We start from the raw sequence: 27,945 nt of genomic DNA, 5'->3' as shown, positions 1-27,945 counted from the left end.
GTTGGAGCTAAATGTGGAAAAAACTAAAATAATGAGGTTTAAGAAAGGAGGAGGAAGGGAATGTAAGAGAAGATGGAGATGGGAAGAAAAAGAAATACTAGAAGTAAAGGAATTTCGGTATTTAGGATATGTGTTCCAAAGGAACGGAGGGCAGGAGGCACAGGTAAGAGAAAGGATCAAGAAGGCGGCAGCGGCGATGGGGAAGGTTTGGGGGATAGGGAAGAGAAGATTTGGGAAAGACTGGGGAAAAAGATTGAGACTGGTGTGGGCGGTTATGGGGTATGGAGCAGAAATATAGGGATGGGGAGAGAGGGGAAGAATGGAAAGGTTGGAGGAAAGGTATATCAGATGGGTCTTGGGAGTAGATGGAAAAACGCCGTGGTACTTAGTGAGAGAGGAGCTCCAAAGGGAGAAACTAAGAGGAAGAGCGGGGATGAGGGCATGGAGATTCGAGAAAAAGTTAGAGGAGGGTAGAGGAAGTGAACTAGCGAGGTTATGATGAAAGGAGTTGAAGGGAAGGGAGAAGGAAGGGAAAGCAGGCTCAAGCTGGGAGAGAGAAAGAGGAAAATTCTTTGAAGACAGAGGAGTAGAGTTGAAAGAACTGGAAAGGCTGAGAGAAGATGGAGACGAATGGTATTACAAACTGTTTGGAGGAGATAAGAAGTTGCAAAGGAGAGAGAGATGGAAGAGGATCGAAAAATCAGATTACAATAAATGGTACAAGCTAATAAAAGGAGAAGGGATCCCGGGATATATGAAAAAGGGTTGGGGAGAGAGTAGATGGAGAAGAGTGGCGAGATTTAGATTAGGGAATGAGATGAGAGAGAGCAGGTACTGGGAAACGGAAGAGAAGAAGAAATGTAGGTTATGTGATTTTAGGGAGGAAACGTGGGAACATGTGTGGGAAGAATGTAGGAGATGGGATTCGGGAAATGGTAGTTGGCAGGAAGCAGTGGGATGGGTATTAGATGAGGAAGGGGGAGGAGAGGAATGGATGATAGAACTGGAAGGGGAAAGGAGGAGAGGAGTAGGGGAGCCGGAGGAGTTAGTAGAAAGAAGAAGTGAAGGAAGAAGGGGAGAGGGGGAGGAAGCAGGGAGAGTGAGGAGGAGGAGGAAGGTGGAATAAAGAAGAGGTGAGCAATTTGTTACAGATTTCCAAGGATGGAACACGAGGGGAGAGCTATAGCAGAGGCGGTGGAAAGGATCGTAGAGGAAAAAATAAGGAGGATGTCGAAGGAGAAGAAAGAGGACGATAGAAAGAAGGAGGAGAGGATGGAGGAGCTTGAGGAGAAAGTAAGGAAGTTGACGAAGGAGAAGATAGAGGTTGGTAAAAGGAAGGAGGAGAGGATAGAGGAGCTTGAGGAGAAAGTAAGGAGATTGGAGAGAAAGGTAGAAAGAATGGAGCAAGGTGGTGGCAAAAGGAAGATGGAGGATGGTGAGGAATGGGGGGTGGAGAAGAAGAAATGGTGGGCGGGAGTGGGCAACAGGAACGAGGAGGAACTAAGGAAAAGGAACGTAATTTTAAGGGTTGAAAAGGAGAAATGGAAAGGCAAGGAATCAAACTGGGAGAAAGTAAAGGAGCTATTCGCGGAGGGGTTAAAGGTGAGGGTGACGGTGAGAGAGGTGTTAGTGGTGGGACAAAGAGGAGCCTGGATGACTATCTTGGTGAAGCTGGGAGATGAGGAGGAAAAGTGGAGAGTGCTGGAGGCGAGGAGGAAAGCGGGAAGCAGTATAGGGGTAAAGATCCAGGAAGATAAGTTGGTGGAAAGGAGAGATAGAGAGAGAGAGAGGAGAGAGAGGAGAAGATGGTACAGGAAGGGAGAATGCGTAGGAGTACAGGGAGAACGGAGGACGAAGAAATCGCAAGTAGGATGGAGGAGAAGCTACTAATGAGCTCCGACGATGAAGGGAAGGATAAGAAGAGAGAGTGGGCCAAGTAGGGAAGAGCGGAGAAGGGAAGGAGGGAGGATGAGGGACGGAGTCTCGGAGGAAGCGGAGGAGGAAGAAGAGGGGTGAAGAGAATTATGGGGAGGGAGGGTAAAAAATGTTTGTGAGGTCGCAAATGGCCAGGTCTAGGGGAATGGGTTTTGTAAGAGGTTTGGATACGTTCCTCATAAAAACGCCTTGTAAACCCTACGGGGAAATGCAATAAATAGAATTCAGAATTAAGAAACTTTTACCAGTACCTCCTTCTCCGCTAACGTATAATAGTAATTGTTTAAATTGTTCATCATCCGGCGATATCGTTACGGCGTTGATCACTCTGTCAAATACTCTTTTTTGATCTGCGTTCATATTTGAAATCATTTCAGAGACATCGATTTCCTGATCTAATTTGTCACCAAGATCCTTAAAATCTTACATCGCTTCACCAGCCTCAATATTTTGAACATCTATTGGATTATCGGGATCATCTTGAGACTCATGCTGTTTTTCCAAATCATTTAAATATTGTTCAACTAATTGCTTCGCAGTTTCAAATGCTTTTTGCACTTCCTCTAATTTTTCATGATATTGCAATGCTTCCGTAAGATATAACTTTCCCTTGTGAAATGCTTTTGTATATGTATCACATCCATCTTTAAGATCTTCTATTTTCCGCCACGGTTTAAACATGAGCAGTAATGAAAAGAAATAATTTTCCGGCTGCGTATTGACATTATATTTATAGTGATTAATAAGACATCCACGCTGTCGCCGTTTTAGATAATAACCATTCTCCATCGTGTAGTATTCAATATTTTTACCTCGTGGTTTATTTTTCAAAATATCATACCACTGTACAAACTCATATAAAAACATAGATTCCAATTCTTTCGGTCTCCGTGGATAATGTTTATCTATTATAGATGGACAAAATATATTTGTAGAATCTCCGTCAAGAGCTTCAATTTCCTTATAAGTTTTAACTTTTCTACGTCGTATCTGATTAACATCTAACCATTTTATAGTCGTTTTTGAATCAGTCCCCCATAAAGAAATACCACACATTCCATCACAGGCTTCAAGAGATCCACATTCCCTATTACTCGTGGCTCGCAAAGTAAAATTCCAAAGTTCTTGACGCAATGATTTTTTTTTCTTATTTTTACTATCAAGGACAGCATCAGATATTTCACATTTTCCTGGTTTATTTACGTACTTAGTAATATACCAAGTAAGCAACGTGGATGTTTCATTTACGTATTGTATATCGACATTTCCTTCTAATACCGTAAGAAGAACAGGATGATAATCATTTATATTGATCTCATCATGTTTTCGAGGAACATGATAAAGCCTACTTCTATGTTTCAATCGTTTCCTACCTGCTATCGGACTTATGACATCTTTCAAAATCAATGTTTCCGTGACAGGACGAGGAAACCCGAAACGACACACACGAATCGTTTTGCGTCCTACTTTTTTAGAACGAAGACAATAATCGTTATGTTTGTGTCGTTGATGCGTATTGACTCGCCTGTATAACAATGGTGAAATCTTTGGATCTGGCATTTCACAAGTTATCCCACATAACATAAAAATATACCTAGTATATGCAATGTATATACACATATGTATATTGCATGTTCTATGTATGTGCCTTCTTCATGCAATGTACATACATAGGATGTGAAATGTATGCACAAATGGGACAGAAACAATGTACATAGAAGGTCCAAGGTATATACATGTGTATATAACTGACATAATCTATGTATATTTGTTCTCTATATGCATTCTTTATACATAGCATGTATATAATATGTATATACCTGGTATATACCCTGTATATACACATATGTATAATGTATGTTTTATGTATGTACCTTTTTGATGCAATGTACATACATAGGATGTAAAATGTATGCGCAAATGTAATCCGAATAATGTACAAAAAAAGTCCAAGAATATACATGTGTATATAATAGGCATAAATAATGTATATTTCTTTTGTATATGCATTCTTTATACATAGCATGTATATAATACGTATCGTCATATGTAAATAATACATATTTTATACAGGAGATGTTATATTATGTCCAGCTTACATTCCCTCCTCCCCCGCCTCAGACAAACATCACTCATGTATACACACACAACTTATGTATAGAATGATGAGAAGAGAGAGAATTAACATAACAAACTATTAGAAAAACAAGCTTAGAAGTGAATAAAATAATGAAGACTTAAATAATAAAAGATTTATATGTGTAATTATATAGTTTCATCTAATCTGATTTATTTTATAAAATATAAAAAAGGTTAATTACAATCATAACAGTAATATGTACTCTTCTTTTTTTGTCTTCTTTTTTTGTTTCTCTTTTGTAGCGATGTAATCTTAAATATAAAAATACATTTTATATTTACGTTTATATTTACGTTTATATCATAACGTAATTGTAACACAAAATAATGATGTATTCTTTGTTGTAACATAAAAATTAATTAAACATGAAACTTAAATAAAGAAGTAACGTTTATTCTATTATAACATGAAAAATAAAACTTATGTATTGTACACGTATATATATTGTCGGGAATTGACAAAAACTCAAAATTATATCACATTTCGCCTCATTTATATGGTTATGTAATCAAGAAACTAAAAAATAAAAATGCACATCTGGTCTAAATTTTAAAGAAACTTATCATTAAAATAAAAAGTCTTATTATTACTATATAAGAAAATTATATAACATATACAAATTAAATTGCACAAGTTAGAAGATAATAAAACAAAAAAAAGATTATGGTATATATCAGAATAATACTAATACTTATAATAATAATACTTCGCTAGCAGACATTATGTTGTAAATTCTGGATATATCAGGATATATATGTTTGGATACATCTAGATTTTTTTTATTCAGTTGGCTCTTCAATATTTTCAATTTCTTTTAATTGCTCTGGATTTTTATTTTTATTGTTATTGTTATAGCGATCTTTGCTTCTCACAAGCCATGCTTTTATAAAACATATTATTTCTGAATCTGTACTTTCTTGAGCATTTTTGTTAAGTCGTACAGCAGCTGTAAATATTTTCATAAGTTAGTAACTGTATTTAAATATATGTCTTAAACATATAATATATAAATATGATATAACTACATCAACATTGTTATGTTCAGACTGCTCATCTTTTATCACAGATTTGACTGATGCATATTAAAAATAAGAACTCTACATTTGATTTGCTAATTTTATTTATAGGCAAAATCTAAATATATGTTAAGCAGATATTGTTAATGTATGAAAAATATTGTGTATGTAATTAAATAACAAAATACTATGAATATATATGTAACATAAATAAGATATATTTAAGATTATTATCATAACAATTTTTACAAATGCACAATATTTTTCAAACAATTATTCTTTCTTCTTATTAAATTTTCATTACATTGTTTAACATTTCTATTTTTTTAACTCTTTAATAATTTATTTTTTAGTAAAATCTGAAGAAAAAAGGACTTAATGAAAATAAAACTTTTATAATATAAGAATAAATCTAATTTATAAAATAATGAAAATAACTTACAGAGAATAATAGATGCTATAGCTAAATTTTTAAAAACTTTTTTTTTTTTAGCTCCTTCCCAAGAATAAGACATGCCTACTTCATTACTAAAAATACGGTACATTAGCCGTCGTACGATTTCTTTAACGTTACATCCTCCAATATGACTTAAATTTTGAGACTGCAATGATAAGAAAATCATTATTTATTATTTATTATTTATTAGATATTTATTTATTCACATTATTAAATATATTTGGATACATCAATCTATGCAAACAGACTTGTTCAATATAGAAAAAGATTAAATATAGAAAATATTTAATATATTACAAAATTACAAAATATTCAAATACAATATAAAACTATTTTTTATTTGACATTGTTCGACTTTATGTACGGAAAAAGATTTTGATATTTCTTACCAGTATTGTTCTATGTTCTTGAGAACTCTTTAACCAATTTTCTAATTGAATTAAATTATCCTCGTTTACTGGAAATAAGTTGATGATATCTGGTACTTCATTATGTACAGATGGTTTCTGTACTTCATTTGCTTTATTTTTTAATAGAACATCTACTGTTTCAGTAATATCATCCATTTTCAAACTAAGAATGTGCAATTCTCTTAAAACACGTTCCTGATATTCTGAAATATAAAAGATTGATTGTAGATATTGTATATTCGCGCGCGTGCAAGGATCTATTTACTTATACATAGCATAATAAAATATGAAATACCTTGTTCACCAGTAGTTTTTTGCTTAAAAGTCGAATTAGATGTATTAGGCAATGTACATGTTTTTACTGTAGGCGTAACAGGAGACATAGGCGCTCTGGAGTTATCATCTCTCTTATCAGTGTTATTTTCTACTCTTATTCCTTGAAAGAAGCATAAATTAAACTTTTCACATATAATTATAAACTTTTTTGGATTAATCGCTGCTATACCAACATCAAGTTAAAATAAGTAAGAGAAAGTGCAAATATAGAATTTCAAAATATCTTTTCCTATATATTTTTATATTTTTTTATATGCAACTAGTATATTTATTACTTACTTTTTGTTGATCCAATTTGTTCAGTTGGAACGTGAGGATATACTACATCATCTAATGAAGATTTGTCTGTGTCAGTGGAACATTTATATTCACTTTTAGATTTGTTACGGCGTTTTCTATTATTGTTCTTATTACGCTTATATATTTTTTGTATTTCTTCATTGTTGGAGGAAAGATAGTTCGTATCTCTTGCTTTATTAGCTTTCTTTTGTGCTGTTTTATAATCGCCTGTGAATCCATAATTTAAATAAATGCTTATAACTCAATTAAAATTAAAAGTTATAAAAGTAAAATAAAAAAATGCTATTTCTAGTTAAAACATAAGTTATCATAATAAATAAATATATGATTGTTATTTATATACAACAAATTGCTACGTGTATAGTTTCGGATCACCCTGTATATATATATATATATATATATATATGGTCCCCCGTTAGCCCTCGGCGGGGGAACAGGTGGAAAGCTCGAGGAGGTAGAAATTGGGTCGAAGACAGAATTGTGTGAAAGGGTGGAGGCGCAGGAATGAAGAAGGTTACGAAGGAGGTTGAGAGGAAGAAGAGGCATTGGAGGTGAGGGAAGATTCGAGGTGATGTGGCCAGAAACCGAGGGAGAAGAGAAGAGTTGAAAGTGAGGTTAGGATGACGGTGAGGAACTGGAAGGAGGTCGCCGGGGATGGAAGAGGTGAGAGGCGGTGGAAGGGGAGTGTTAGCTGGAGCTGGAGCAGGACCTGGCGGGCAGAAGTGGAGACGTGGAGTCCGCTGGTTGGCTGTCGACGAGAAGAAGGCGCTATGGAGGTATTGGTCCGAGCCGGCGCGGGGAGGCGACTGCTCCGAAAGAGCATGTTGGCACCACTGCGGGGCGGTAGGACGTGGCGCGCAAGAGTGCGCTGCGGGCAGAGCAGGTCGGTAAGGAGGAGAGATAAGATACCGGCGACGGAGGAGTTGGCGTGAGAGGCGTTTGGATTAAGGCGAGCGCGCAAGAGAACTGCACGGCAGCCAATGGGAGAGGAGCGGAAGAAATCGAGAAATCGATGGATCGAGACGATGGTTCGATCGAGGAGGTGCGCGCTAGGCAATAGCATGTGGAAGCTAGTGGTCGCAAGGCAATGAAGAGCTGATCGGTAAAGGAGAAGCGGAAAAGCGGAAAGGTAGAAAAGCGGAAAAGAGAAGGTCAAGGAAGGCGAGGAAGAAAGCAGAAGAGAGGGAAAGTAGGAGTGAGTGGAGTCAAGGAGAGAATAAAGTAAGTAAGGGGAGAAGAAGAAGAGGGATAGGAGGTTGCCGCGGGAACACACACACACGACACGATTGAGGGTTAGAGGAGAGAGAGATAGAGAGAGAGAGAGAGAGAGAGAGAGAGAGAGAGAGAGGAGAGAGGGAGAGAGAGGAGGGAGAGAGAGAGGGAAGGAGAGAGGGGAGAGAGGGAGAGAGGGAGAGAGGGAGAGAGGGAGAGAGGGAGAGAGGGAGAGAGGGAGAGAGGGAGAGAGGGAGAGAGGGAGAGAGGGAGAGAGGGGAAGAGGGGAGAGAGGGAGAGAGGGAGAGAGGAGAGAGGGAGAGAGGGAGAAGAGGGAGAGATGGAGAGATGAGAGAGGGAGAGGGGAGAGAGGGGAGAGAGGAGAGAGGGAGAGAGGGAGAGAGGGAGAGCGGGAGAGAGGGCGAATAGAGGAGATAGAGAGAGAGGAGAGAGTTCTGGGAATGATAGATAAGATCTGAATTAGATTAGTGAGAAGGCAAGGGAGTCGACGAGACAGAAAGAGAAGAGTGAGGAAGGCGAAAGAAGAAGGTACGCGAAAGTACAGAGACGAGGTGTTTACAAGATGCAGAGAATAGAAGATAGATAGAGAGAGAGATAGAGTAAGAGATATAGGCAGAGTACAGGAAGCGAGGAGCAAGAAGAAGAGCGGCAAAGGTGTCTCGAGAGGTCGTAGGAAGAGGTCAAGGGGAAAGTGATGGCAATGTAATAGATTATATCCTTGGAGACTAAAGAAAGCTTGTCGACAGAGGAGACTATTAGAAGTGGATCAGGAGCGAGAGAAGAGTTGGGGAGATGAGAGGGACGGAGTGACGAGAGGAGTGTAGAGAGAGAGGGAGAGAGGAGAAGAGAGAAGAAGAGAGAGAGAGAGAGAGAGAGAGAGAGAGATGAGAGAGAGAGAGAGAGAGAGAGAGAGAGAGAGAGAGAGAGGAGAGAGAGAGAGAGAGAGAGAGAGAGAGAGAGAGAGAGAGAGAGAGAGGAGAGAGAGAGAGAGAGAGAGAGGTATTCAGGCAGAGGTGGGGGATTGGGGTGGATGAGGACCTATCCTTGGAGGAGAGGAAGACGAGGTGGAGACTGTTAGAGAAGGCGAGAGAGGAGAGGGTCAAAGGAAGAAGAACGCGGGTGGAAAATAGGAGAATCTGGGTGGATGGAAGGGAAATTGTGTGGAACGAGGATGAGGGGAAATGGGAGGAGAAGTAGTGAGCGAGGAAGGGAGGGAGGGAAAGAGTATGTGAAAGGCCGCTATGGTCAGGTCGGGTTAGGAAGGGACAGGATTGTAAAGGGTTGGGCACGTCCCTGGAAAACGCCGGCTATGTAAAAGCTATGTATATGTCTGTTGTGAGTTAAGGAGGATTGTAAAGGTTTGGGTACGTTCCGTAAAAACGCCTTGCAAACCCTGTGGGGACAAGCAATAAAGACTACTACTATATATATATATATATATATGTATATATCCATCCATTTCTGAAGTAAGTCCTATATCCTGTATTGTAATTAATATATGTTTTATTTGCATATATCTTTTATATAAATAAAAAATAAACAACATAAAACATATTAATTACAATACAGGATATAAGACTTACTTCAGAAATAAATTAACACTTAAAAATAATGCTCTTAAAAAAGTTCATTGATCTTGAGAGCGTAAACAGATATAGATTAAAATACAAATATTAGTTACAATTATCATAAATAACTCACTGTAATATCTCTATAATAATTATCATTATAATAATTAATACTATAAACTCAGAATTAAGATCAATATTATAAAATAATATGTTTTATATAAATGTATTTTACCATATATGCCCAAAATAGTAGCTTCATATAACATCCAGTTTGCTTCAGGAATATGTTTCTTTCTTATTAAATCTATTATAACACTTTTCAGAGTGCCTTCTGGTGGCCAATAACACTGTGAATTTCTTTTTATGTACCACGTCTTTGGTACAGCTTCTACTGTATCCTCGGCATCAAATTTGACGACAAACCAAGTCATCTTTTTGGTGATATTTTACCATAAAACAGAAATAATATTTAAACATAAAAATTTAAACAAAAATAAATAAGTTTATAATTTAATGTGATTCATACTAATTTTAATTATTTATAATAATATGATTTAAAAAGTAAAATAATATGTTGATATTTTTTACTGTTTATATTATTATAATATATTATAATATTGTAAAAAAAGAACATTTATATATTAAAAAAATGTGTATTATATAGAACAAAAAGTATTATAAATTTTGGCAAGTCTAAAATTAGCTGTAATTATAAATTTAGATGTAGCAGTGGAAATGAAACAAGATTGTGTTTATAAGGTAATACTACTAATTTTCTTTTAATAAAGTTAATATTCCATACTTCAAGTAAATTATTTTCTTTTCTTATGTATTGAATATCAAATAAAGACGATGAACACGGCTTTGAATAAAAAGCATCTTTCTTACTATATTTGTATCCTAATAAACATGTAGAGTTTTCACGAAAAGCAAAATTCTTAATTTCAACAATTACATTATTTTTTAGTTCTACAAATCTATCTGCAATTTTTGAAATATCTAAATAATAATTATTTGTTTGTATTTTTGTATACTGTGGAGATGTGCAATTATTTATCAAAGGTCCATTAAAATGTTCCATCAATAGTTTTACAGAAGAATTATCATTTGAAATATTAGAGAAAGTACATTGATCAGTAATATTATTTTCCTCAAGCACACGATGTATTACTTGTTGTAAGGGCAGAGTAGATTTACGAATCTTTTTCTTTAATTGCTGCATATAATTTTCGAAAGGAAAAGCACTAAAATTATCAAGTGAGCCATATAATTTAACACAATCACTTAAATGCAGAAAGTTATGTATGTTGTTTGATACAAAGTCCGGACCATAAATTTTAATAGATTGACAAATAAAATGTTTTATCAAACTGTTAGCATATGATATATAATTTTCAAATCTCGAATAATATGGACTTATCATTAAAGAACTTGCAAGACTTAATGTAACAAAATTGTTATACATTTTAGACGATAAAACATCTTTTAAAACTATAGGACCAGCATATAGTAAAAAAAAATCTGAATTCTGTAGCTTTGTATCTTTTACACTCTAGTATGGAACGTGTTTTCCTAGAAAATTCATGAGGAATATATCGCTTTAGTTTTAAAAGATTTTCCGAAATTTTATTAACATCACGAGCTCGTAACTTATAAGGTGGTTTACCGTAAATCCATCCGTATCGTTTATGACAAAGGATTCTTTTCATGCCACCTAATGGAAGATTATGCATATAATCTATAGGCACGTTATCTATCATATTAAAGTTTGGTATTTGTAAAAACATACTTTTACTAATATGATGCTCTGGTTGAGCAGCAGTTCTAAATGAAGTATCAGTTCTTTTGCAAATGCGCTCTGTTTCAGGGAAACATAATACATTATTAATCATTTCACCTTCTTGGTCACATTTTGTGCACGAATAATGACCTGTATGACCTTTAATACCTAAAGTATATGATTTTGCAGGTAAATCGCAAATCAACATTAAAATTCGGAATTTATATTTAAGAGAATTTATTAATATTCCATTAGTTGACAGATGGATACATTCATTTACAAAATCTCTAAAAAAGTCATCAGAAGGTTTTGGTTTATCTGAACCATGATATAGAGCAACTAAGAACACTTGTTTCAAAAGAATATTTATTGATTTTACCATGCATAAAATAGGCCAAAACGAGCTATTAGAACTTTTACTTAAAGGTAAACCATCTATGTTGACAGCTAGTAAAAACTCCTCATTTTGTTGTATACTAATGTTATGATTTTTGCAAAACAAATTTATTGTTTTCTCTATACCAAAATAGTAATATGTCCCGGATCCTAAAGGTGTTACGACTACTTTTTTAGGTGTTTTTACAAGAGTTCTTGGATCCTTTGGTATATCGCTACATCCTGGTATTTCTCGTATTATATGAAGTAAATTTCCCAACGACGACAAAGTTATATTGTCTTTTATAGCCCATTCAGCTAGTTTTGAGCGTAACGAAACACTAGTTCCATTATTTTTATCATATTCAATATTATGTGATGATTTGTCAACGTTATTCACATTATTGGGTAATCCACTGTATGAAATATTAACGTTTATATAATTATCATTATTATCACATGAAACTTTATCCAACATTGCGCTATCAGTGCTAACATTATCATTTGAACAGATTTCTGGAATATATTTATTATTGATATTAATATTATGAGATGACATAGAATTACTGCTCATTATTGCTACGGATCTGTGTATTCTGTTTGCAAGTTTTCTATAAAACTTTTTTTTTATATTTATTTCATACTTATCCATGATTAAAGGTTAGACTAGGTTAGAACTAGGTTAGAAAAACTGAAGTTATACAAGTGATCAAAAACCAAATTATAAAATATATACTGTATACATATAGTGTGTACTTACTTTAGAAAAGAAAATTCTGTCTGATGGTCACATATAAAAACCAATACGCCGAAGAATGCAGACAATACAGGTTGATACTGTAATCGATACCGCAGATTGTTACCATATAGAGACTTCCCCAATGAATTAACTTTTGTGCACATGCACGAATTTCGTCATTGACCGGTATTCGTCTTCGAAGAATAATATGCAGAGATTCACGCCAACGCTCGACGCCGAACTTTTGCCGCGCGAATGCTAACAGACTAACCTATTATATGTACTACACCCAACTACACCACTACACTCAAGAGCGTCAGGTAAACAAATGAACGCCGAGCGTCGCGCGTCGAACGCCGTCGAACGAGCGGTTGCGTGCCTAACCAAAATACGTTGCTGTTATGAAATATTTAATATAATTGAAGTATGAATTGAGACATTTTACACGTGTATGCTATATACAGGCATACATTAGAGGCATTATCCTAGATAGCCAAGTCAGGCTGTAAGGCCCGGTTCCACAATTCGCGGTTAACTCGAGTTAACCGAAGTTTAACCAATCACAGTCTATTATGTATATGAAATGTACATACATTTGTTGTGCGCTGCACATACATACGAAATACATTAATGGATGCACGTATTATGTGTACCGTAATGTATATTCAAATCATGTATATGAAATGTATATACATTTGATATTGTGCGCTGCACATACATATGAAATACATTAATGGATGCACGTATTGTGTACCGTAATGTATGTTCAAATCATGTACCCAGATAGCCAAATCTGTTCGAACAAATAATGCCAAATACTTGCTACAAATTTTGGTTTCAGAAATGGTACAAATTTGCATCAAAATTTGTTTTATCAAATGTTGTCGACAAACTGCTAGCAAATACGTATCAAAACATGCGTACACAATTGACGCCAAATTGATACCAAATATCGAGCAAAGCTTGGTAGTACCTGATAACAAATTGGCACCAAATTGCTGTTAAAGTTTGTTGACTAAACCTAACGCCAAATTGATGCCAAATATTGAGCAAATTTTGGTAACAAAACTTAAGAACAAATTGACGCCAAATACCAAGCGATGTTTAGGGCGTTTCATTTAGATGGCGCGACACGTGAGTCGCCACTTTCAACGCGCCCCCACCTCCTTCCTCGCTCTTGTTCAGTGTCATGGCCGCTCTTGCTGCGTTTCTTCGGACGAGACGAGTACGTTTTCCTTCTTTCGTAACTGATTGAGCTAAGCGGCACGTATTCTGGAGACCAACCGAGCGAGATTCGACTTCCCAAGGAGAGCTCACCGCCAGGAAAAGGAGAGCTTGAGGGAGGATTGGGGCGAGGAGTCCGGTCCAGCGAGCAGGGCCCTTCCGATATTCTCATTTGGGACGCCATATTGGAAGATCGACATTGATCGTGGTAGTACAAGGGGCTCTGCAAGGTTAATTCTCGTCTTAAGATCTGGAATTGCTCTCATTCTTGTGGCTCTGGTTTATATTCTAGCCCTAGAATTGATCTCGTAGACAAAAGCAGAGGCCCCCCTCTCTTTTCTTTTCTTTTTTTTCTTTTCTTTTCTTACTTTGATTTCAATCAGTAATCCAGACTCCTTAATTCCGCCCTGTAAGATCTGGTTAATTCTCGTCTTGAGATCTTGGAATTGCTCTCATTCTTGTGGGTCTGGTTTATATTCTAGCCCTAATGTAATTTTAATATATGCATTACAATTTTACACTGCCAAATAATAAATAATATCGTTTGATAATAATAACAACGGTATAGATAATAGTAACAATTTTATTACTTGACTTATTTCATTCTATTTTTGACAACTCGTATATACATTAATTGTGGCTAAGGTCTATACTATGTCATAGTGTAGATCTTAGCTACATTTCTGGCAAGTCAGTCCAAAGTATGCGGCTTTGTTCTCTATCCTTTTTATCTGTAGCAATTTTATTTCTTTTTATTTTTTAATTATTTTTTATGTATTATCGCTTATGTATCAGGTTTCTGAAGAAGACTAAGTATATAAAGTCGAAACGTAAAACGTTAATTGTATTTAAAATTTGTTTAATTAAACGAGATTTTGTTTTTAAATTTAAATTGATGACCTTTTTATAACTCGAGAAAATCAGCCAGCCTTCCATCCTATAAGTTTATTTTGTACTGTTAGTTTAATTAATTTAGTTATATTTTTTTCCATTAACATTCCATTTGTTATAGTGATTGTGCAGTAGAAAATCTGAAAAAATAAATGTTTTTAAAGAGTAAAGATAGTATATATTTTGAAATCTATGTATTTTATGTAAACATAACATTTAAATTTATTTGCAGTTTATTTTAGAACATGCCAAAAAACACCGTTTCATAAGCTTTCTAAGAAAGTTAAAAGGCAGAAAGTGAATGTTGAAGTTGTAGAAGAACTCAATTCAACAGATTCTTTAATTGAATTCGATCAGTCGCATATTCAGCAAGCACATGCTTCCGTTAAAAGCCAAAGTTCCGTAATACCAGATTTTCTTCATAATCAAAAAGAATCTGAACTTTCTCATTATTCTTAACTTTTTCATCATTCTGAACTTTCTCACCATTCTGAATTTTCTAATAATTCTGATCATTTTGAGTACTCTGAACACTTTGATTTCGAAAATAACGATAATTATAGAGATATATTTAACATTAACAGACACACCGGCAACAATAACGAGGCTCATTCAGATGACAACGATGATAATTCTGAAAACTGCGAGAATAGTGATGAGAATAAAAAATATTCGAAATGTTTCGTGAAAATAAGAGTTATAAAGAAGAGTTATAAGAGTATAAAGAGTTATACTCTTATAGTCTTAAAGAAGAGTTATAAGAGTATAAAGAATATGTAATATTATGTAATAAAATGTTTCATTCTACTTGCCGTTTGAATCTGATTAAGGCAAAATTGTAATATTAGTTTGAAATAGAAACAATTTAAAACAATTTAAAATACAAGGGAAATGCTTTAGTTTGATAACTATTATATTCTTGCAATATTAAAAATTTTACATATTCTTTCTTTGATTAAAATATTTCTCAAAATAATCTTGGAACTGTTGATGAAATATCGTGTATTTTTTTATCTGTAAAAGTTTAAAGTTTTGTTTGAATAGTTTAAAAGTTTTGTTTAAACGGTTTAAAAGTTTTGTTTGAACAGTTTTTTTCTGCTGTATATTAATTTCTATTACATCAAACACTACAAAATTCACTTCGGTTGCTTGCACCTAAATGATGTATATTATTCTTTTGTTATTTCTTTCTGACAACAGTACTGCATTATTCCATCGTAATCGACAAACTATGCACATTGTGAACATTTGTTTATTTCAATTTTGCATTCTTGCAAATAATAAATCGTGTTTCAAGTTTGAACTAGTTGTTTAAATATGCACGGTAGTTATTATTGTATGATTAAAGAAAGGAAAGTTAGTAGTATTAGGCTTATAAGAATATTGTTTTAGATGCATTTTCATAGAAATTATACTCGTGTTTTCAGTAAGATTCTATAAATCCTTCTTATACCGGCCAATGCATTATCTGCGCACGGAGTATGTGTTCCAGGCATTATATAAGATTCTCGAGTGTTTACAAATATTGTATGTGCTGTTGACAAAGTTAAATGTTTGCATATGTCAGTAAATTCACATTGTATAACATTTACTGTAATTAATATATAATTAATTACTTTATTGCCACCGTTAGATTTTATAAATGTCTTATAATGTTTTATAAATATAAAGATTTCTTTTAACATATGTAACATATGTATAAAATAATTTATTGTAAATCAATAACAAATTATATGCTTTTTTATAATTTAATGCTTTTAATTTTTCCTAAAAAAAAATATTTTAGTATTTATTAATGGCTACGTAACAAGGCTTGCTGCAATTTGGCGTCAAGCTGTGTCATCAAGATTTTCTCGGTATTTGGTGTCAATTTGGCGTCAAGTTCTTTCGTCAAGGTTTGCTCGCAATTTGGCACAAATTTGCTGTCGAGCTTTTGTTGGCAAGCCTTGTTCACAATATGGCGCAAATTTGAACTTTTGCTGCCCTGTTTTGCTCGATATTTGGCGTCAATTTGGTGTCAAGTCATGTACACAAGCTTTGCTAGCAAAACACAAGCGTATTGCAGACACAGATCGCACCGAATTTGTCGACAAGTTTTGCGCGTATTTGGTGTCAATTTGGTTACAATTTGCTGACAAATTGTTTACTGGGTATATGAAATGTATATACATTTGATATTGTGCGCTGCACATACATACGAAATACATTAATGGATATACATGTTATGTACCGTAATGTATATTCAAATCATGTATATGAAATGTATGTACATTCTACATACAGGATATTATTTTCACATAGTGGAGAAAAAATGCATATACATAAAATGTCCGATGTTATGTGGGATGTGTTGCAAAATAAATTGAGAAACTTCTTCAACAGAAGATTTCCCGATAATTGGCGCACCTTCAATCCAAATTAATAAATGAAAATGTTGTATACTTCTACCTTGGTATTCTCGTCGCCAGAAGTAATGCGCTACTTTTCCGATCGGGTTATCTTTGGAACAAATAAAATCAAGGAATGCTTTAAATTTATTATCAAGAAACCTTGACGTTGACACGGGATCCTTAGCAACGAGTACACTAATGGGCGTCGAATCGTCAGGCCATCCATTTACTTCACGAAGATACGCAGCTAAGTCAGGCATCAGCCATTCAGCAGGACTCCATGTTACGAACCATGTCGCAGGTCCGTATTCTTGCGTCATACATCTTAAATTACTCCTTGGTATACGCCAGTATTGTTCCGTATTTCTTATAGTGGCGAATATTGTACTCAAGTCAGATTCTAATACATCTGTCTGTAGTGCTTCTAAATATTCTGAAGCCGTATAACGCTTAGTTGTACATAGTTTGCTATAAATACCACGGTTTATTTGACGAAAAGTGTATAGATTGTACAGAAAAAATACGAATTGTATATTTAAACTGAATTGTGGATGTTTGGACATCAAACAACATTTATCAAATTCATGATCGTGAAGTTTAACCCGTCTAGCTTGGTGTCGTCCATTAATACCAAGAGGAAATAAATCTGGAAAACACAATAGATCTAAAGATGCCTCACGATTGTCCAAAAGCAAATCGGCTATTTTTAACATTTGATATAAGGCGGTATCAGTTTTACATAATTTTTTTCATATAAAGGATAAATAGTATATTGCTCGTAATAATCATCATTACTGTTGTGGAACGACGAGATCGAAAGAAAGCCGCGGCGATAACAAATACTTTATTTGTTCCTAAGGTCATTTGTTTCAAACGCTGCTCATCAAGCATTTGTTACCGGCTTTCTTTCGATCTCGTCGTTCCACAACAGTAGGTGCCCAGAATTCGATCTGTGTGTCTTATAAAAATTATAAAGAAATGGCGGGATATACTGCAAGAGAATACACCGATATGATTATCGCGTACGGAATAGCTGGAGAAAACGCTGTTGGCGCGGCTCGTGTTTACGCGGAACGATTTCCCGAGCGTGAACGACATCCCGATGACAAAGTAATTTCGAGGTGTGTGCAACGCGCCAGAGATACGGGAAGTGTGGTTTTAAATCGGCGAAACGCTGGTGCACCGATGCAGATTCGTGTAAACGATGAGGAAAGAATCCTGCAGGTGTTCGAAGAAAACCCCAGGTACAGCGTACGCTATGTGTCTCGGCTGCTTGGTTTCTCGCGATACAAAGTGCACAGTGTTTTACGTCGGAACAGACAGCATCCGTATCATCATCAGGGAGTACAGCAACTTTTTCCGAGAGATCAAGAACAGCGCATCTATTTTTGTGAAGGTATTTTTATTATCTTTATTTAATGTTTTTGCGTTAGTTTTTAATAAATATTAACAGTCAGCGAAACACATACAGGATTTCTCGCGCAGTGTCGGCGGAATAATTTTTTCCCCGACCGTATTCTATGGACGGATGAAGCTACATTCACCCCGAATGGCGTGTTTAATACACGAAATTATCTGTATTGGGCAGAAGAAAATCCGCACGTCGTTCGAGATCGCGCATTTCAATATCGCTGGGCGATAAATGTATGGGCGGGAATAACAGCGGACCGAATCGTAAGTAGTAAATTTACTTAGTAAGTTAAGGAATTTTATTATGAAGAATATGGCAAGGGGGGAAAGCCGTAACAGGATGTTCGTGTTAAATTATTTTTAATAAACAAATATTTTTCCAACCATAGCAAACTGCGCGCCGACAAATCGTCAAACTTGAAACACAATTTTGGTTGGTGTAGTAAAATTCTCTCTCACAAAATTTCTTTACAATTTTTAGATGCTTAGCATCAAAAATTAAATCGTAACGATTTAATTAAGGAGGTGGAAGGGAATTTTACTACACCAACCAAAATTGTGTTTCAAGTCTGACGATTTGTCGGCGCGCAGTTTACTATGGTTGGAAAAATATTTATTAAAAATAATTTAACACGAGCATCCCGTTACGGCTTTCCTTGTCCTATTCTTCATATTGAATTTTAATCATCGGAGCCATTTAAAATTATTTAAGGAATTTTCTTTCGCAGCTTTAAAAATCATTTTTTTGGGGGCAATTTTTAGATCGGTCCTTATTTCCTACCGCCCCGTTTAAATGGAGAGATATACAGGAATTTTCTTCAAAATGAGTTGCCTGCTCTCCTCGAAGATATTCCTCTTAATGCAAGAGCAGAAATAATTTTTCAACACGACGGGGCTCCTGCACATTTCTCTCGGCAAGTACGCGAATTTTTAAACGCGCATTATCCGGACAGATGGGTGGGTCGAGGTGGCCCAATCATCTGGCCGCCGCGATCGCCAGATCTTAATGTGCTGGATTATTTCGTGTGGGGCCACATTAAAGCCGTAATCGAGCACAGGCGTGATGGTACAGAAGCTGAAGTACGAGAAGCAATTCTCGCAGCTTTTAATACCATCACGCCAGAAATGGCGTATCGCGCGACGCGCAATATTACTCGAAGGGCCAAACTTTGTTTACAAGAACGAGGGAGGCACTTCGAACAATTGTTGCATTAAATTTTATGAGAGTGGATTAGACCTACTGGGGATACCACTTAAAAAAAAATGCGCCGTGCTGTATACCGCAAGGTGGCGAGGAAATGACAGCATGATCAAATTAGAATAAAATGCCATTTACGGTCCGAGTTTGGATCTTATTGTTAGTAGCCTAATAATATTTTTTGTGCACTACATAAAATTTTTCGCAATAAATTCTTTACAGTTATTTAGATGCTTAGCGTCACATACTACGTTTACGCGAAGTAAATTATCGTAAGTTACTACAAAATCCCGTTTACGAGAAGGAATTATCGTAAGTTACTACAAAAGTAACGCTCGCGTAAACGTAGTAATAGTTAAATCAAATCAATTTAATTACGGGGAGGGAGAGGATTTTACTACTCCAACGGGAGCTGTTGTGTTGCAAGTCTGCAGACAATTTAGTCGGCGCGCAGTCTACTAAATTGTTGGAGAAAAAATTATGTGTAATACACAAAAAATATTATTATTAGGCTACTAATTGTAAGATCCAAGCTCAGACCGTGAATGGCGTTTTATTCTGACAGCATAATATTTTTTATTTCGTACGCGCGCGCGAGAGAGAGAGAATAATTCGACGCGGAGCTTTAGCGTTAAACCCCTTGCACAATAGGCGATAGCGATAGCGATAGCGACAACGATAAAGTTGCCGACAAAGCTATTGTGCAAGGAGCTTTACGCGCCGCTCGCGAGCCAGCGGCAGCGTCCCTTCCACTGCTTCGCCGCGCGCCTAGTACGGGGGTTACGGTGGGAATGTGGGACGTCTCTTCTGGCCGCGCCGGCTTCTACTCGCGTGGATTGGCCGATCTTTTTCAATTAATTTCTCAATAAGTATTGCGAACTTCGCAAAATGATAGAGGACTTTTCTACTCGGTTTAACTCACTCTACTTGCATACAAGAGGTCCGGCGATTACTACCAGACACCCTGTATTATGTAACCAAGTGATTCGCGTTACGTTAAACGGCTCCTAGACAGTCAATATTATTGTACAATTATATTGTATAATATCTCTAGATTGTGCAATATATTTATTATCTAGGAGCTGCTTTAGTCGGATGTTTTAAAATATTTCGGCTATTTTTAAATAAAATATTCTTGTATATTAACTAACTATAATACAACACTCGTCTCCGTTCTGCTTGACTATGTTGCACGTGAAACATTAAATAACTAAACTCGAATCACTTGAGATAAAACGTAAAGAAAGTAATACATTACTCACAGATTTAGCCTGAGAAAACAGTATAAACGGGTGGTTGAAAAACACCGATAAATAATCGATTAAAAACCACTTTCACCAATCCGTTTGTTCGAAAAGCAAGCTGCAATTGAAAGACATGCCTCTAACACGCTTATTTAAATAATTAGAATATTTAGAAAAGCGTAATGAGCAAGGATCCGCAATCAAAGATTGAATATCGAAATAATTTTACTAGCAGTTGTTAAAACGCCTTAATGACGTCTTTGAAACGTTATATGTCGCGATTTGAAACATTATGTTTACTGGATTAAGAAATATACCTATATACATATAACATTAACATATATACAAGAACCAAGAAAATCGGAAAATAAATTTTTCCGATGAAGAGTAAAGTACTTTTCAGGTTCTTGTTCTGGTCTGAAAAATTTTGTTCTGAGTTGTTCCAGTAGAGAACACGATAGTTTTAAAGCGGGAAGCCTGGACCAAGATTTTTAACCAAGAAAATGGCCAAAAACTGTTCTTAAATTTTCTAAATTTTTCTTTTTTCAATATCTCTTAAAGTTTTTAACCAATCAAACTAATATTTTAGAACAATGTTTACAACAACTAGAACAACCTGAAATAACCTTGAAAAGTTCGATTTAAAAAAAATGGGGTGCCAGGTCAAAAAATCATTTTTATTAATTTTCCGCGAATTAAAGTTTCAAAGAAATCTGAGAGAATGCCGTTATTATATACTACACAGTACCATTTCCGGTCCCATATAGCAATTGCAAGACATCTTCATAAACATTCAGAGATTCATCAAACTTTAAATAATAATTTTTCTTCGTTTATACATGTACTATTTCCACATAAATATTAATCATTTATGTCTATTAGTACTCAAAATAACTGCAATATTTTTCAAACTTTTTTATTTATAACTTTTTAATAAACAATGACCGCCAGCTAAAACCTTCCGAAGATTACTCAGAACGATGACCTTGACGACATACGTCAAAGTCAAGGTCATCGGTGAGGTTTGACCTAATATGCATATTTACTTATAATAGCTTTAAAATAGTCTTTTTTAAAACATTTATTTATATTGCTCTAATTATTGCACAAAATAAATCATTTTATCCATGCACATATATCCACTTATTTACTTAAATTAATTTTGTCCTACTAGTCTTAATCTATTTGTCATTGGACAAATCTGAGCTTAGAAAACTTCCAACAGTTGCAAAATAAACGTTCTGCTGTATTAAAAGAACGTTTATATGATGTCTGTTAAGTTAGCACCCTCCCCCACACACAAAACCGGAATAACACATATGCAGAAATTAAGTGCTCTTTATGTGCTAATTATGTGCTCTATTCACGATTTTTGTGCTCGAGCGGTTTCGCGGGAAATCGCAATTGAAAGTGGGGGTGCTGGCTTAACGTAAGCTAGCACCCCCACTCACTAAAATTACATAAAAATAAAAAATTCAATATGCTAGAATTATGTGCTTTTTATGTGCTTTCAACCACAAAAAAATTAGTCTATCTGTAATAGTTTAAAAGATATACACAAAAAAAGATCTATATACTACTGATATAAGAGTAAAGTACCAGTTATAATACAGATAGCTAATTAGTTTTAGTCTTAAAATGTTCTTTAATTTATGTGCTTTCAAAATAGCTAATTGGTTTTAGTCTTAAAATGTTCCTTAATTTATGTGCTTTCAAAATATGCACAACGAGATTTCCGTGCTCATCCCCTTCGGCCGACCCGAACGTTAATACCCCATATGTACAAGAGTAAAGTACCAGTTATAATACAGATAGCTAATTGGTTTTAGTCTTAAAATGTTCTTTAATTTATGTGCTTTCAAAATATGCACAACGAGATTTCCGTGCTCATCCCCTTCGGCCAACCCGAACGTTAATACCCCATATGTACAAGAGTAAAGTACCAGTTATAATACAGATAGCTAATTGTTTTTAGTCTTAAAATATTCCTTAACTAGCTGGTTACCCGGGCTTCGCCCCGGAGGACATATGTAATAAGACACGCAAATACTCTCTCTCTCTCTCTCTCTCTCTCTCTCTCTCTCTCTCTCTCTCTCTCTCTCTCTCTCTCTCTCTCTCTCTCTCTCTCTCTCTCTCTCTCTCTCTCTCTCTCTATCTCTATCTCTATCTCTATCTCTATCTCTATCTCTATCTCTATCTCTATCTCTATCTCTATCTCTATCTCTATCTCTATCTCTATCTCTATCTCTATCTCTATCTCTATCTCTATCTCTATCTCTATCTCTATCTCTATCTCTATCTCTATCTCTATCTCTATCTCTATCTCTATCTCTATCTCTATCTCTATCTCTATCTCTATCTCTATCTCTATCTCTATCTCTATCTCTATCTCTATCTCTATCTCTATCTCTATCTCTATCTCTATCTCTATCTCTATCTCTATCTCTATCTCTATCTCTATCTCTATCTCTATCTCTATCTCTATCTCACTCTATCTCTATCTCTATCTCTATCTCTATCTCTATCTCTATCTCTATCTATCTCTATCTCTATCTCTATCTCTATCTCTATCTCTATCTCTATCTCTATCTCTATCTCTATCTCTATCTCTATCTCTATCTCTATCTCTATCTCTATCTCTATCTCTATCTCTATCTCTATCTCTATCTCTATCTCTATCTCTATCTCTCTATCTCTATCTCTATCTCTATCTCTATCTCTATCTCTATCTCTATCTCTATCTCTATCTCTATCTCTATCTCTATCTCTATCTCTATCTCTATCTCTATCTCTATCTCTATCTCTATCTCTATCTCTATCTCTATCTCTATCTCTATCTCTATCTCTATCTCTATCTCTATCTCTATCTCTATCTCTATCTCTATCTCTATCTCTATCTCTATCTCTATCTCTATCATCTCTATCTCTATCTCTATCTCTATCTCTATCTATCTCTATCTCTATCTCTATCTCTATCTCTATCTCTATCTCTATCTCTATCTCTATCTCTATCTCTATCTCTATCTCTATCTCTATCTCTATCTCTATCTCTATCTCTATCTCTATCTCGTGATGGCAATTTATTTTTTGTATAAGTTTTTACGCTTGAGGGGACATTGTCCCAGAGCGTGTAATAAATAGCGATTTCTCTCTCTCTCTCCCTCCCTCCCTCCCTCCCTCCCTTTCTCCCTCCCTTTCTCCCTCCCTCCCTTTCTCCCTCCCTCCCTTTCTCCCTCTCTCTCTAAAATGCTATAAATTGAAAAATATTACTTTCTTATTTACTGAAGTTCAATTGAGTCGTATACAATTCTTTGAGATTCACTCAATTATTTCCTAAAAAATTGGAAAAATTTCGTAACCGATTTCCAAAAAGATACCGGTTCCCAAAAAGATCGGTAACGAAAAACTATACAGTTTATAGCACTCCCCTTGAAATTCTACCCCTGTTTTATATACAATTCTTTAAAATTTGATCAATTATTTCCCGAAAAATTCGAAAAATTAAAAAAAACCGGTTTCCAGAAAATCGGTAACAAAAAACTATACACACAGTGACACTTCCCGGGAAATTCTACCCCTATTTCATATACTTTTGGTAAAAATTCGGTCCATTGGTTTCCGAGATCATCGAACACAAACAATCAAACTGACAAACTCTGTCTCTTTATAATAATAGTATAGATTTATGTGCTTTCAAAATATGTAGAATACGACTTTTGTGCTTATCCCCTTTAGCCGACAAACCTATTATTATAACTGGTACTTTACTCTTGTATGTATGGGGTGCTCACTTTCAAGGAGGTTTGTCGGCTAAAGGGAATTACATATTTTGAAAGCACATAAATTAAGGAACATTTTAAGACTAAAAACAATTAGCTATCTGTATTATAACTGGTACTTTACTCTTGTACATATGGGGTATTAACGTTCGGGTTGGCCGAAGGGGATGAGCACGGAAATCTTGTTGTGCATATTTTGAAAGCACATAAATTAAAGAACATTTTAAGACTAAAACCAATTAGCTATCTGTATTATAACTGGTACTTTACTCTTATATCAGTAGTATATAGATCTTTTTTTGCGTATATCTTTTAAACTATTACAGATAGACTAATTTTTTTGTGGTATTTGAAACCACATAAAAAGCACATAATTCTAGCATATTGAGTTTTTTATTTTATATGTAATTTTAATGAGTGGGGGTGCTAGCTTACGTTAAGCCAGCACCTCCACTTTCAATTGCGATTTTCCGCAAAACCGCTCAAGCACAAAAATCGTGAATAGAGCACATAATTAGCACATAAAGAGCACTTAATTTCTGCATATGTGTTATTCCGGTTTTGTGTGGGGGGGGAGGGGTACTAACTTAACAGACATGTTTATATGTTGGTTTTATTTTGAAAAACTTCCTAAACTGGTGCACATCAGTAAGGAAGATCGGGGCTCGTTGGCACAGTTTTCACAATTTCAGCATTTGATTTTTTAAACAACTAATTATCATGATTAACCCTTTGTAACTCCGTGTAACAATACTGTTACAAACCGGCAAAGTTTCCATCAACATTCTAAATCATGAATTTATCAGTTGTAAATCAATTTAAAATAGTTATCATATTTCTTATTTTTGATAACATGAGTTACAAAGGGTTAAACAGTACTAATATGATAGAGAGAACCTTTCTCTACATTTTCATAGCAGGAACGATCTTTTATACTGTATAGTTTCTTTGTAATAAATAAAATATGAACATGCTGCATTGTAGCCAGCTTGCCCCGATAGTAGGGTAAGTTTGCTATCGAATAACAAAATGCTATTGCAGAAAATTGTTAACTATTTTAGATGTAGATTTTTTCGATATAAAAATATTAAAAAGTGTGCAAGTAGAAACTTGCACATTGCTTCCTCATAGTTTTTAAATGTGCAAGTAGAAACTTGTACATTGCTTCCTCATAGTTTTTAAGTGTGCAAGTGGAAACTTGTACATTGCTTTCTCATAGTTTTTAAGTGTGCAAGTAGAAACTTGTTTAAGTGAGCAAGTAGAAACTTGCACATTGCTTCTGTTTCGTACGAGATTGAAGATCAAGACACTTTATTGTTTTTTGGCGATGATAAAGAAACAATATATTTATGAATTACAGAAGGTTTTTCTTTTAATTCTGACTTAATATAATTTTTAAGTTCGGTTACACATTGCGCATTTTTTGCAGCAATAATCGGTAATTAAACAGTATGAAATACATTAAGTATTCTCAATATAATTCACATAAAATAAAATGTTCAAGAAATTATAGAAACAAACAAACATTGTAAATATTCCAAATTATTTCAAGAAATACTTGCAATGGAATCAATGATGATTAACGATAAGGAAAAGCACCTCCTAGGGATAAAAATTCTTCTGCTTTTCAGTAGACTTTTCTTACTATTTTTGGAATTTATTCCTGTTTATTAACTCTCTTAATCATGTATTTCTAAAAACATCTAAAGAATGTGGGAATAATGGCTTGCATTAACAATCAGTTAGTTCGATCATCATTAATTCCTAGCTACATAAATTACACATAGGTGAATAATACAGTGAAGTATAAAATTATAACCAACGGGAAAAATAAAGCATGCACATATATGAATAATCAAACGCCTAAATAATAATAAGCGAATTAGAATAATCTCTTTCTTTCTTTCTAGTATAAAGACTCGAATACAAATTATATTGCGCGAAGGATTTTATGTAATCTCGAGTAATATTTAATAATGAAAAGGAAACGCACGCAAGAAATTGTAAGTGTTCATAATATGCTCTCGGCAAAACGAAGTGAATACAGAATAATCATGATAAGCTTAATCCATTTATATACTCATTGAATAGTATCTCTAAAGGGAGGATAATGAATCCTTTGGAATCATGCGCATGATAGAGAATCTTATATCTTGCACGAAAGTGCCTTGGCGAGACGTCTCTGATTTTACTGTAATCAAGAAATTGATTACAGAACTCGTGTATGAAAATACAGAAATGCCATGAAAGGCTAAGATTTCTTACCTCTTCTGGCCGAAAGACCAACGTTTACATAGAAACGTTTAGGTAGGAACGCAAAAAGGAATCCAAAATAGGATGACAATGGCCGCTCTCCTTTGCAGGAACCGCGTGTATCGTTTACTACAGCGGTGATGGCCGCTCTCCTTTGCAGGAACCGCGTGTATCGTTTACTACAGCGGTGATGGCCGTTCACTCGGCAAAATGCCGCTCGTGTTGCGTGTCGAGTTCAGAATTCGAATAACTCGGGCGATTCCCTTCTTTCCAGAATGTTCGTTCTTAGCAGGAAACGCTCGGATACGTGCTTACGAGTTGAAACTCGGGACGATAGTGAAGACGCACGCGTCGCTCGTCTGGTAGAAGTCTATAGAGGCGCCACATTGTAAAACGCATGCGCGTCAGGAAAACGATCTCGATAACATTAGTAGCGATGCTAAGTCGATAGTGTGTTCACAAGGTCGGTAAAGTAACTCCCGCTCTTACTGATTTGATTCTTCAAGCTAACTTAACTGTTTTATCCTCTAAAGCTCTGTCTGTCCTTGCTCTTATTGTGACTTATGCTATATTCTTAACAGCTTCCTTATAGTTTTTAAATGTGCAAGTAGAAACCTGCACATTGCTTCCTCTATGAAAAAGCCTGTTTTTTTATGCATAATTATTAGTAGATATTTATTAATTTAGCTTCCTCATAAAGGAAGCAATGTGCAGGTTTCTACTTGCACACTAAAAACTATAAGGAAGCAATGTGCAAGTTTCTACTTGCTCACTTAAACAAGTTTCTACTTGCACACTTAAAAACTATGAGAAAGCAATGTACAAGTTTCCACTTGCACACTTAAAAACTATGAGGAAGCAATGTACAAGTTTCTACTTGCACATTTAAAAACTATGAGGAAGCAATGTGCAAGTTTCTACTTGCACACTTAAAAACTATGAGGAAGCAATGTGCAAGTTTCTACTTGCACACTTTTTTTATGGATAGAGTATCATTAAAGATAGATTGGTGTTGAATTTGGCAATAATCGGTGAAAGGGTTACCAATTTTTACCTAAAAAGTATACAAGTCATACATGTAATCTTATATATAAGGTATCATTAAAGGGAGGTTGTTTTGAATTTGACGAAGATTAGTGAAAAGGTTACCGATTTAGAGAGAGAAAAAGAGACGGAGAGAGAGAGAACGTACCTTTAATGATACTTTTCACCAATTTTCACCAAATTCAGAGAGAGAGAGAGAGAGAGAGAGAGAGAGAGAGAG

The 27,945-nt window shown here is 35.1% G+C and overlaps 2 protein-coding genes and 2 long non-coding RNA genes across 4 annotated transcripts; 2 read left to right on the top strand and 2 right to left on the bottom strand.

The window, feature by feature from the left end:
- Positions 1-4,854: 4,854 nt before the first annotated feature.
- On the bottom strand, positions 4,855-10,059 carry LOC139779118 (uncharacterized). The gene is made up of 6 exons (XM_071717377.1): positions 9,631-10,059; positions 6,574-6,801; positions 6,254-6,394; positions 5,938-6,161; positions 5,534-5,693; positions 4,855-5,021 (listed from the first exon to the last, which is right to left on the bottom strand). The coding sequence occupies exons 1-6, from the start codon at positions 9,827-9,829 to the stop codon at positions 4,855-4,857; spliced, it is 1,119 nt and encodes a 372-aa protein (XP_071573478.1). The 5' UTR covers positions 9,830-10,059.
- Positions 10,060-13,847: 3,788 nt separating this feature from the next.
- On the bottom strand, positions 13,848-14,540 carry LOC139779132 (uncharacterized). The gene is made up of 2 exons (XR_011719808.1): positions 14,417-14,540; positions 13,848-14,247 (listed from the first exon to the last, which is right to left on the bottom strand). It is a non-coding gene; the product is annotated as an uncharacterized lncRNA (long non-coding RNA).
- A 127-nt stretch (positions 14,541-14,667) lies between these two features.
- Positions 14,668-15,710, top strand: LOC139779131 (uncharacterized). Its single transcript, XR_011719807.1, has 2 exons — positions 14,668-14,804; positions 14,992-15,710. It is a non-coding gene; the product is annotated as an uncharacterized lncRNA (long non-coding RNA).
- Positions 15,711-17,775: 2,065 nt separating this feature from the next.
- On the top strand, positions 17,776-19,422 carry LOC139779135 (uncharacterized). Its single transcript, XM_071717392.1, has 3 exons — positions 17,776-18,193; positions 18,251-18,471; positions 18,970-19,422. Exons 1-3 carry the CDS (start codon positions 17,776-17,778, stop codon positions 19,420-19,422), a joined length of 1,092 nt encoding a protein of 363 aa, XP_071573493.1.
- Positions 19,423-27,945: the final 8,523 nt, after the last annotated feature.

This window comes from Temnothorax nylanderi, unplaced genomic scaffold (assembly GCF_030848795.1).
Source record: "Temnothorax nylanderi isolate EJ_2023f unplaced genomic scaffold, tnyl_v1.0 TNYL_tig0211_pilon, whole genome shotgun sequence".
Lineage (NCBI taxonomy): Eukaryota > Metazoa > Arthropoda > Insecta > Hymenoptera > Formicidae > Temnothorax > Temnothorax nylanderi.
The sequence above is the reverse complement of the archived record's forward strand: the minus strand, read 5'-3'. Positions and strand labels throughout refer to the sequence as shown.